A 12,753-nucleotide genomic window follows, 5' to 3' on the forward strand; every position below is an offset into this window, starting at 1 on the left:
TTGTAAAGTGGTAATCGCATATTAAGTCGACACAGAGAAAACTTTCCAGCTCCACAAAGATAAATGAGAAATCAAACCCTCCTAATTCAAACTATGCACTACAGTTCACTTGAACACTTGAATGCTCAGTGCGCAGTGGAGAACAATAAATCAGTCAACACAATTTTTCGAGTGGAAGGAGTGAATTGAAAAACAATTAAAACTATTTTATCCACATTTTTCCGTTATATGCGATGTTTTGGTTTCACTGGTTCTATTATTTGTCAAAAGAGCTACTGTGTGTTTATTCGTGATATTAAATTCTGTGTAACAGTTCTTAACAGTAGCACCAAATAACACAGGATATTAACAAGACAAATATACGTCCCAAGTAAATAGTTATAATCCAAGATGGAAATAATGTTTAAATTAGTGAAATAGTGTTCAATGTAAGAGTCCTCATGCAAGTCATTGTTTGTATAGTATATTGATTGTATTAGTATATATGGTATTATAATTTTAAAGTAGCAGCCAGATGAATGTTGTAGATGTCTTATTGCCTGTGGGATGAAAGCTGTCCCTCGACTCTGGTGCTTTTTAGTTCCAACAATCATTTATAACTTGAAAAGCCTTATCTGTGCAAAAAGAACAAGTTTATTCTTTATTAAAAAAAGGACTTCTGGCCACTTATCTCGTCTTTTATATAGAAAAGAGGAAGTAGTAAGTAACTCACACGGGTGGATACTAATAGGGGTAAAGATGCTTGCTACCACATTCAGCCACATACACTCACAAATGGACATGATGTGTGTGGTCTGCATAATGAAACTGTGCATTTGGCTTCATGTGGAGTGTGTTCTGCTCACACAGCTTCACTTTAGTTCACAAAAAGGGAATAGTCGCTGATACCCTGGGTTTCAAAGTCCTGTTTGGGCGTGTTTCTCAATTGTCGATAAATATGTCTGCTCCATGAGCTCACTATTCCAAGCTTATACGTCATTCGTAGTGCTGTCCGAAGTACTGTTCCAAAGTTGTCCAGCATGGACTTGGCAATTACCTACGCCTAGATGTCCCGGTGCAACTCCATCCAGTTTTGGAGAAATCTGTCGAGGCGTGCACATGTGTGTAGGCCTCGGTCTTAAAATCTCCCCCAAGTCTTGCGCCACGCGGACCCACAATTTCCCCAAATCTCGTGGCGGTAAAATTGCAATGCGGGGCCTCTCATTCTATGAGCACACTCCTGCACACTTCTCGCCTGTTCACACTCTCGTTTTCGAATGCCAGGAAGGATTCTCTGTATGCTCGTCTTCTGAATTGCAACATCGCTCTCGGTAAAACATGTGCTACCGGCTTCGCATTCGGCACCTTTGTGTTATTACAGGGATATTACTGGAGGCGGACCATGTGGACACTTCACGTGTCTGTAGTTATCTACTATTGCCGTCCAGGCTGTTCTTCTCATAATCGCTTTCACTCTATTGGCTCACTGGCGGCTTCCTCTGTCGCAGCATGTGCGGACAATCTGGCAAGGAAAATTAGACCAATCCATGTTTATATATACACACATTTTATATCACTATGTTGATACTCTTAAATGATGCCACTATATTGATATCAACAAAGTAAATTGCTCTTCTCTTTGTCTCAACAGGACACTTCTGCTTTCCATAGTTTGTTCTCTCTTCGTTTCCTATGTTTTCCAACCCGTGCTGATACAAGCAGGGACGTTGTGCAGATGCCAGCAGAAAATCTTTGCAATTCCTACTATTTGAAACATATTTAACCACTTTAACCCGGGATCAATCAGTCCACTCGGGACCTCAGTTAACGCAATTTCTAAACATCACTGCTTTCTGTGTTCAATTAGCAATGTGGATTTATGGACTGTTGTGATCAGTATTGTAAATTTCAATAGCCTAGATTGCCAGTGTCTGCTCAGTAACTTTTATTTAAGGTATATGCAGGAATCCTGATATCAAATGTATTTCCTTTTAATCGACGGGTTCTTTAAGATCTTTCCATACATTTTTAAGACCTCATCGCCCACTTGGAGTTGTTAACCCGGTTACCTTGGCGACAATTCTTTATTCTCTCACATTTGACTATATACACAAGTAATTATATGATTTTTGTCCTTCTACCTTTATCTCCAACCATTTGGGACCGCAGAGACTTGCATTTCCCCATATACGATTGTTGTTTAACAACCGGCGTAAAGAGCTTCGCGAGCTATTTATCAGATTTCATCAGTGATGCGTACGCGATGTCTTCTGTTTCAGATTGACGTCCAATCCAACGGGATGCCATAAATAAACTATCACAGTAATTCGTCACGTAACAATTCATTTCCTACGCAATGATTACTTCAGTTGCTACAGTGTTCTTGTAGATACACAAACCTCGTTTGTACAATTTATTATACTTATTGAGAAACAAGCTACAAAAGGTTAATTACCATTTGGATAAATGAATGTTTATACTTTTTAATAGCCTAATTAGTTTGTGAGCTAAATTGATTTATCAACTTTTAGTACTGTATATAATGTTATTCCCTTGCGGTACATCCTTGTATTCAGATGAGTTTTCCCTGTTCATAACTTTTTTAATTCTCTTGATGCTTTGATTCAGGTGTTTTACTTTTTGCAACCTTCCATCATATTATTTTGTGGCATCCCAGCCTATTTCACTTCTATATTCATTAACTCCCTGATTATACTGGGTTCTTGCTTGTTTACATCCCTATTATTTGTGTTCTAGTGGGCGACTGTGGCTGTGAGGGAGTGTGGTCGTCTTTCAACCAGAAGGTTGTGGGTTCGATCCCAGCCCATGCAGTCAACATGTCGATGTATCCTTGGGCAAGATACTTAACCCTGAGTTGCTCCCGATGGCATGGCCGACGGTGTGTGAATGTGTGTGAATGTTAGGTCCTAGAGTAAGGTACACTGCTCTGTATGAATGGGTGAATGACATGTAGTATGTAAAGCGCTTTGAGGGGTCTTAAAGACTGGATAAAGCGCTATATAAGTACAGTCCATTTACCATTCAGTTAAATTCATTAAAATAAGCTAGTGTTGTTTTTCGTCAATGAAGAGACAGCACCAACATCATTATGACTATATCCACATGTAATATTGTTGAAGAGAAAAAGAAGGAACTAAACTGTGGTTTAGAAACAAGCTGATATGACAACATTTAGTGCCATTTCAATACAACCCGATTAATATAATTAAAGATTACAATAGTTTCTGTAGACTAAACTGTTGTTTTTCTTTGAATAAAATGAAACTAAAAGGCCCAGTTTTTAAAAATATTGCCTAAAAGAGGCAGTTATTAACACTAACAGGATCTAGTCGACAAGCTCTCAAAGAAAAGCAACACACTCAACACGAGCGTCATGCTGAGTGTGATTGACACATCTTGCTTTTCTCTTGACAGTGGATTTGAAACAGTCAATGGGTGAGCTTAGAGGTGAACAAAATGTCACTCACGATGCTTGAACCAATAAGACAAGAGCAAACGTACCTGAGGCGACTCTTGTGTTTGTTCATGGAGGTGAGGCAGTATCTGTGGACGGTGTAGAAGTAGTCCTGGTAGGGGATCCCTGAGGTGATGACCTCCGAGTCCACCACGAAGCACTCGCCCCGCGCGCTGTTTTTATGCAACGTCTGGAAGCAGGAAGAAAGTGGAGGGTACAGAATGGTATGCTTGGTTTCCTCTACAGAATCATTTCAATCTACAGTTATGGCAGTGGCGAACCGTGTCTATCACAACTGGACCTTCTGTACACACACACACACCACCCCCCGCCGCCGCAGAGCACAAAACCACTCAAATGCGTAGTGCATGGACCAAAAGAGACAAACAAATCAACGTAACACTGTAATATTACAAATCAACAACACATTTATTCATTTTATTTACATTTGATAACATTTTATTTATATAACTAAATCGATTTTTGGTTTGTTTTATCAAAAAAGTGTTCCAGAGTATTCTCTGAATACCTTGAAGGCCTTGACGGTTCACCACTGAGTTATGGCATATTGGTAGATAATGAATTCAGAGCTCTAAAGACACCAGTATGCTTTGTTGCTCTCCTAACACTTTTTCAACATCCAAAAGGAAGGGAGGGGGCTGTTTTGGACCATTTCTGTAACTTTCTGAAACGATTACGCCACCATGGTACGCTTATGTTGAGAAAATGAACTCTCTCAGTCTCTTTTTCTATTCTTCACTTTTTCCATCACTCTTATTGTAAATAATCCGGGGCAAAAATGTACGTCTTGCAGGAGAAACCATACCACATCTCCTCTCATCTTAATGACAGCTGGCTCTTCTTTCCACCTGAGAGTTTCATATTTATTTTATGGCACAACCAGTCCTTCCGTCTCTCTGTGTGTGTCTGATCTGTTCTGGTCCATATTCAGTATAGATCCGTAAATGTTTCAGGGAAATGTAAGTTGGTGTTACAACGAATGCCAGTTCGTATTGTTGAGATGTCGAAAAAACCATTTGCGTAATATATACCACACGGATATGTCCCAACATCTTGACTTTTTGAAAGAAAATTTGACCAGTTATGAAACCAAAACATTTTCTCAATATTCAAAATGTTCTACTTCACAAAATATCCCTTATCTTATAACTAGTTTTTATAGCAGAATTATGTTTTATTCTTTTTAAGACTGTAGATTTTTTATTTCCGAATGGAGTTTAAGATTTTAAAGCTGTATTGTTTTTGTAAGGTGTATACTTATTTGAAGTACTGGTGCCTGCACTGGATCCCTAACTGGACCCAAACATTACAAAGCAAACATTTACAAAACTTCACAACGACATAAATTATAGAGGAATGTCCCCTCCATTCAAAGCTAAATAAGCATTGGGTGAAGCCTGTGGGCTGACCTGCGTCTCCACCACGGGGGCCGTCTTGGGGCCGAGGGGGTTGTTGAGGGCGATGGTGTAGCTCAGCACACGGCTCGTCGTCCCACTGCTGATGTCCGGCTGCCATTCACCCACAGCGAGGTCTAGAGGAGAGAGAGACAAAGAGAGGGAGAGAGAGGAAATTAGCACGTCAAGAGCGAACAAATGACAGAAAGTCCAAAATAAGCGGTTAGGGTTAGTGTGCTTTTTGTTAAAGATTGTATTTATAAATAATGAGAGAGACCAAGACATTTCAAAGGATTAAAGGGAGTTTACAAAGTGAGAGGAACAGCATGTCCATCCACACTCTTTCATAAAAAAGGAAGAACTAAATGCCCCAATTAGAGCTACACAATGTTCCCAAGTGGGCTGGGCTTCCAACCGGGATAGACACTGAACACATCAACTCCAAAGCTTCACCTCTGACGTCGTTCAAACTACTGCAGAAACAAGGTTTACAATATTACACTATGCAAAGATGACCTCAGGTGAAGATACACAGAAAACAATAGGATTACAAAGCAGGAGATTCAAAACCAGTAATGGAGGGCGGTTAACGCAGCGTAAACAGATAGTGTGGCACGCTCATTAGAAGCACAACACGCTACAGCAAGTCTTTGAGGGCTGGGTGGTCCGCACACGGCTGCTCCGTTATGGCAAACATATTGGGTCGATATTGAAAAACTTGTTTCACTATCGTTAAAAGGCAAAATCTTCATAAATATTTGATTAATAGCTCAGCCCCATTACTTCACTGCTTTGTGTTCATCAGCTGGACCGAGGAGCGCAGCTGCTTCATGTGAGCAACAAATATACCTTTAAAAAGCAGAACCATCAGCACACATTAAAAGATGAAAGGTAAAGAGGTTTTGCTAGTGTGCTTTTTATTTTGCTACTGGATATCCAATATTGACTATAAACAAAGTCAGTATTTTTTGCATTTTTAAGACACCAATTACTTTTATTTTGGGCATGTATCTCTACCGCAGGATTGCAAACTTGTGGCAAGGTGGTTTGTGTACAACACACAGGGCTGGCTTTGAACAGGCAGGAGGCGATGTTAGCCATCTGTGATGTAAAAATAATTGAGATGCATATGCAGACATGTTCAAAGATGTTAAAACCTGAAAAATATCAGCAACATTCAGAATATCCAAACAAAATATGCTGTAAAGCTGAGCTGTTACACATTCTGAATAGTATTGTATACTATATGTTTGATTATATTATATTTACTTCTATTGTTTTTGCCTTTTTAATCTGCTCTGTTCCCTTTGGTGTAGCAGAAAAATATCCCCAAGAAAATGATATCCGATTCTGATTTCTGATTATTCTGAATTACAGTGGAATAGTAGAGTGCATGTAAACATTGGGACTGTAGCAACCACACCAATAGGTACTGGCAGTGCACCAAAAGTCAATGTCAAACATCAGGTTCTGCTATCAGACACAAAGAAAGCAGAGCAAGTTCTTTTTCAACTGACAGCAGCCTCACTAGTCCAGTAAGCAGCAGAGCGAGTACAAACAATGAGCCTCAACCGTCGCCGTGTCAACAGGAAAAACTGGCTCTCATGCGTTTGCTCTTATGAAACAAGTTAATGCAAGTTATGAGCTGAATTAAAGGTAGGGTAGGTAAGAATGGAGAAACCATCTCGAGTTCGCTAGAATTTGAAAGTACGCAGCCGAATAAAATCTGCCCCTTCCTTCAGACTTCCTTACAGAGCCCCTCCTCCAACACACACGAACGCGCACATGACCAATGAGGGCACGAGATAAGTTTGTGCCCAGACTGGCTGACAGGCAGGTAGGCCAAGCAGTTACTTTAGCCGGCTCAGATGATTGGTCGTGCTTTTTACAGCGCCACGGCTTCCACAGATGCATTTTTTTATGTATTTATTGTCAAAGCATTTAATGTATTCATTGCTATTGGGATGTTAGGAGCATTCCATGGAATATAACAACAAGTGTTTCTGAAGTGAATTACCTACCCCACCTTTAATTCTGGGCAATGTAGGAACAGCACATAATTATCAAAGCTGAACAGTTTCACAGCATGAGAAAGAGCTCCCAAAGATCTCTTAAACATCGGTTAAATAACCCAATAAAAACTAAAAGTACCTTATTAATTCATCACTAAAATTCAATAGAAGTAGTTTAACCATAAGGAACATTCTGTACATCCAAATATTAAGGATGTGTATTGGCTTAAATCTGGCCAAGCCACACACAACATATCATAAAGGGGTAAGAATTCAATATTATTGTTCGATATATTGCAATACTGTAGGCAAGGCAGCGCATTGCAATGTGTTACAATGCTGTAAGCCAGGCGATATATTGTTATATCTCATTTCAGAAAAGTTCTTATAGTATAAAGCACCTCTCTATCCAGAACCTACGAATTAAAAGTGTTTTATAATTCAAAAGGAACAGTGGTATCTGCATTTGCATTATCAGTCACTGTACAGTTCATCACAGCAATACTGAAGAATTGCCACGGATCTTGAACTATTATAAATTGATACAGTATCATAAAACATAATAATGATAATCAAAGATATCGATCATTTCTCACACCCCAAGCAGTCACAAAGTTTTGACCATCATACGTGTGTGTGTGTGTGTGTGTGTGTGTGTGTGTGTGTGTGTGTGGAGTTTCGAGAAGAACACTCACAAAGGAGGCAGCAGCAGAGACGGGTGCGGAGGCCGAGGCGTTTGTGGGAGTGGTGGACGGCAGCGAGCTTTGGGAGCTGGGCGGGCTCTGATCGAGGGGGTCAGAGCTGAGCCTGCGTCCAGAGGAAGAAGGCACCTCTATGGGCAGACAGGAGGCGGAGGGGGAGGGAGACAAGCCCCCGAGGTTTGTAGCTGCGAGAGGGCTGGCTGGACCGCAGGGCAGGGGAAGGGGAGAGCTGCCCGTAGAGGGAAGCGACACTGAGCTCAGGTCGAGTAGATCTGTCACCGACACTGACTCGTCTCCTGGCCTAGGGAACGAAGAGAGAGGAAGTGTGTGAGACAGAGACACATAAGAGACACTCTGAGAGAGAAAGAGCCATTGTTTTGTTAAAGTGCTTAAGGTGAAGGAAATCTTTAACAACAAAAATCAATTAATAGAGTTTTTGTGCCGGGCGATATAAATAGCTCTATTTCATAACACTGAAAAATATTGTACTTTTTAAAGATTGTTCTTTTTGGCGACTCTCGCTTTTGTAACATTAGATAGAATAAGCAGGTATTGATGTTCATCCATAAATTCATTTAAATATGAGTTCTATAAATTCCCAATGCTTGCAAATAAAGAGACAGCACAGTTAATGATGCATAGTAGTTGTCTTGAATTAGAAAATGAATAGTATTTATTATAATAAACAAACAAAAGCACCAAGCATTACTTAAAGACTTAAATGACCAGGCACACAATATCCCATCCCAAAAGTATTACTTTTTCAGTTAGTTAAGTGTGTTAACATGCACACAAACATCAACGATAGCCTCGCATTGCCCCTAAATGACATTGTTGCACCACACAAACACTCACAGTAGGCCGTTCATGTGCTCGGCGGTGGGGGAGACATAGTCGTCGTCTTCACTCGTGAGGCCTAGCTCAGTGCCGTAACACTGGTGTACGATGTGCCACAGCTCTTTGGGAGATAGAGACTGCAAGACAAACACAATATTCTTATTCAGTAGATTACAAGGCGAATTAATAAAACAAACGGATCATTAATAGTCAGGACACAGCCACTTTAATTTCAACATAATACAGTGAGTGCATTCATAAGGGTCAGGCTTTACATAAGATGTATTTTTCATAACCAAGGACATTTTATCATCATATGTTGGGCTTTTCTTGTTGCAAGGCTGTAAGATCAGCTGCTTTCCATTACCTTATTATTATTATTATTATATATACATAATATCAGCAAAAAAGGAAGTGGCATTTCATGATTTCTCTCAACAGAGTCATCCGGTTTAAAAGCATTTTGCAGATGAAACATCAGGTCGATTTATTCTTTCTGGCAACCGTCATGTGCTTCATTCCTATGCTGCTGGGTTTCTTCACTGGCGCTGTCCAAATAAATGTCTATACTTAAAACGCAGCAAATAACAGTGATTTCAAATGTTCTCCCAAGCCTGTGTTTGTGGCCATCTCCTGCTTATTCACACTTGGTTCTATTCTAAGATGTTAACCACTAGCCGTCCCGCAACAGGCAGCGGGACAAAGCAGGCAGGAGGGTGGGAGAGGAGATTATACCTTGTCCAGCAGTGCGTTCTGCCACAGACGGAAAATCATCATGAAGCTGCGATCCCTTGCTCCGAAAGATGTGAAGAAGTGCTGAGAAAGGGAATATCAGGGGGACAGGAAGAGGAGTCGGAGGAAGGAAGGAAGGAAGGAAGTCAGAAGACAAATGTGATTTGACTGATGGTTTCCCTCTGTTGGGATGTTTGCTTTGAGACAGTCAGTGGAGATAAGGTTGAGTCAGCTCATTTGATACTGCTTGACTTGCAATAAAAAGGATGAGTTAGGGTTAACTGTATCAACAGTCAACACTTTTTCATTTTTGGAGCAGTAGTTAACTTGACAGATAGAGAATGTGTTACAAAATGACATATTTGCTTTTGGTATTACACATTCAATTAAAAGTCCTAATTTCTTTAAAGATGGGCCAAACTATGGCTCAATCTTAAGTGTAATCGAGTCTGACCTTCTCATTGTCGGTGCTGATCTGGATGGCGTTTGGGATGAGCTTGGCAGTCTTCTCCTTTGTCATAGAAGTCACGTCTTTCAGCAGGATAGTGATCTGTACGGGGGAGAGAGATTTACTGTGTGAATGCTTCATTGTGTGATAATCTTATCTCACTAAGGGCCTGAGCCTATCTGTATTGATCTGCAAACAAGTGCATTAAAAGGACTTCTTATCTGATTGCAGGTGTGACATGGACCAGGTTACAACAGTCATTTGTTTGATTGCGCACGTGCTTATGTGTACACAGTGTGTGCATGACTTACAGTGGTTTCCCAGCGGAAGATGTTACTGTAGAAACAAAGCCAATTCTCCGACAGATAAAGGCGGCCCTGAAGCAGTATGTCCTTCTGCAGAGCGCACGAGTAGTCTGAGGAAAGAAACAGGAAACAGACAGATCTAATTAATAGAAAGAGACAAATCAAAAGGTTGCTTTTTAACTAAAGTGTGGTGACACAGACGTAGCTCGATGTGCATGAGCTCAGCACACAGAGACGAATATGTACGACCACTCAAGAGTCTCACTCACCCACTATAAGTCGTTCTGTGTCAGGAAGTTTTTTAAAGAGTTTACGAAAATCTTCGTTCCGCTGTTTGTATGTAGGACTGAGAACCTGAGGGGAGGACAGGAAATGAGAACATTGTATTCTACTTCACAAGTACCCGACGCACTAGTTAGGATAAGCTTTGGATAGACTATCACTCATTGTTAAATATCTAAACCACAATCAGTGTTTGTTAACATCAGCAAAGTCGAGTAGCCTGAAGTGAAAATACCTAACGTGGGGCTGTTAATATATACTTACATTGTACCAGCTCTGCATTTTCTGTAAAGAAAAGAACAGTATATTTAGTAATGAACAGAACGTACATTTTACTGTAAGAATATAAATATCACCAAACAATGGATTGTAAACAGGTAAAGAAAATCTACCAGCATGCATTTGGAAGATAAACCCACTTCTACATATGCATGGATGTGATCCTGCCAGTCCCTAGGCTGAAACTGTTTGTGTAACCTTGAGGTTTTGCAGTTTTCAGCACTTCTCCATTTAAAAAAAGGTACATGCCACTGACCAGCTGTGTACAGTAACTAGTATAACAGGCATTTCTTTTCACAACAAATGTCCTGAAAATAAAGGAGATGTGAAAGCTTACATGAAACCCTTATGCACACAACACCACAGGCCGTGTCTAGGTACATTTACAGAGCGCTAACATGCTCACATTTCCATTCTGCCAACAAAACCAGTTAACATTGTTCTTGTAAAATGCCTCAAATAGAAAGTAAGGAAAATACAAATAACACATTTAAATGTATTTAACATATCAGTGTTGATAAACCAGCGTGTGGAATGCCTTTCCCTCCCACACAATGGCATTTTAGCTGTTGGTTTATTATCATAAACTTTCTTTGAAATGCAGCTGAAAGCTCAGAATGATTGAAGATTGTGCCAGAATGGTGAATTCTCACTCAATAGTTTGTTATTAATTAATGTTTTGATTAAGAGGGCGCAATCCTACATATCAAATCCTGAGTGATATTCGGAGTTACCTTGGCATTGCGGCTGAAGTGTCGAGAAGCAAGTGGGTAGGCGGATGTGAGGGAGGAGGCAGAAGGTATGGAGGGCAGGGGGCTGTCGGAGCCTCCCCCCCCACCGCCGCTCTTCTCTCCTCCTCCCTCGCTCTCACTGGCCCTGCTGCTTCCCCCGAGGACCCTGCGCCGCAGCGAGGGAGAGCTGCCGGGGGTGCTGCGTGGAGAGTTACTGGCCGTACTGGAGACAAAAAAAAAAAACAGGGAGAAAGATTGAACTCAGGGAAGAACAGAGGAAACATTTCATAAATAAATCTTGCCCAGTCATCCCTTCAATGGCATGCTATGAAGAAACGCTGCAGGCATTTCCTATTTGATCAAAGCAAGCCATCTCAAAGTGCCTACTAAAGACCAAAGAAAAAGCACGTACAGTCAGTGTTATCAGATGACTGTGACTGGAGCCGCAGCCAGACAGTGAGGGCATTTAAAGCTGTTCAGTAACGGCTCTAAAAGGGCAAAATGACCATTTTCATCTGGCTTCGTATTAGTAGAGTAGTATATGCAAATGAACAATGTTTAAATGTCCTTCATGTTGTTAGTATCCAGAGCTCATTTGCCAGCAAAAGCATTTGCCGGCTCTGTTTGAACAACAGGTTGTACTTCAACAGATTTTCTGTATGCCATCTGTTCAAACAACAGCCCTACGCCATTGAACGCACGCAGAAAGACACATGCGGTTTCAAATGTTCCTGGATAATCGGTGGGAAGGTCTGGGTGACGGCAAACATAGATGGAAGTTAGATATTGTACATTTGCATCTACGACCCACATTGTAATCATACAAAACCGGCTGAAGAATGACAATGTGTCCCTTTAATTCTGTCCAAACCACTACAAAATACAAGATCTGCAGTTTCCTTTAGAATAAAACACTGCCAAGTCAACCAAGAACTTCATAACATTTAAACTGTAATTACAGATCTGATCATTTCAAAACTGAAACAAACCATTAGATAAAAGCTGCAAATACTTGTTTTGATTCATTCAGTCATAGCAGCGGTGCTAAGGCACGTCGGCCCAGCATAATGTGAGCGCGGAGCGCATGTAATTTTTTAGTGCGTGCGAAGTGCGCCCCGCCAATTTGTTTCTATGTGTCAGCACAAGAAAGGCTCTTGAGGCCTAGTACCAGGGCCGTTTCTAGACAATTTGCTGCCCTAGGTGAGATTTTAGGCGATATCTTATGTGTAAAGAATAAATGAAAAATTTCTACAAAAGACAAATACACTGCAGAAACTTATTGACATAGGTAATAGACGTAAAAATGGCTTCAAATGTATTCAGTATTGTATGAACATGTTTGAATTGGGGGGTGGACGTCACATCCTTTAGGGGGGTCCGGGGGTATGTAAAATGCTTCAATCTGGTGCACTTTGAGGCCAGGATGCCGCCGAAACACTATTGAAAATTCCTTTTTTTGAGGATGCTTTACAAAATCGCGCCTACATCCCTCGTGAAATCGCCAATTCTATTTTAACCGAAATCACTTCATGCCGGGGGTCCAAAGGAAGAGTATAA

General features: G+C 40.7%; 1 protein-coding gene across 1 annotated transcript in view; it reads right to left on the reverse strand.

Annotated features, from left to right (window-relative positions):
• Window positions 1–12,753, reverse strand: part of gramd1a (GRAM domain containing 1A) — a 32,126-nt gene that overhangs the window by 16,506 nt on the left and 2,867 nt on the right. The window contains exons 2-9 of the mRNA XM_010775409.1: window positions 11,200–11,419; window positions 10,451–10,471; window positions 10,174–10,258; window positions 9,911–10,014; window positions 9,606–9,701; window positions 9,155–9,235; window positions 8,438–8,556; window positions 7,577–7,883 (exon numbers count right to left, since the gene is read on the reverse strand). Of these exons, the coding sequence (XP_010773711.1) occupies window positions 7,577–7,883; window positions 8,438–8,556; window positions 9,155–9,235; window positions 9,606–9,701; window positions 9,911–10,014; window positions 10,174–10,258; window positions 10,451–10,471; window positions 11,200–11,419 (1,033 nt within the window). The remainder of the gene's footprint in view (window positions 1–7,576; window positions 7,884–8,437; window positions 8,557–9,154; window positions 9,236–9,605; window positions 9,702–9,910; window positions 10,015–10,173; window positions 10,259–10,450; window positions 10,472–11,199; window positions 11,420–12,753) is intronic.

Source organism: Notothenia coriiceps, unplaced genomic scaffold (assembly GCF_000735185.1).
Source record: "Notothenia coriiceps isolate Sejong01 unplaced genomic scaffold, NC01 NC01_scaffold00015777, whole genome shotgun sequence".
Lineage (NCBI taxonomy): Eukaryota > Metazoa > Chordata > Actinopteri > Perciformes > Nototheniidae > Notothenia > Notothenia coriiceps.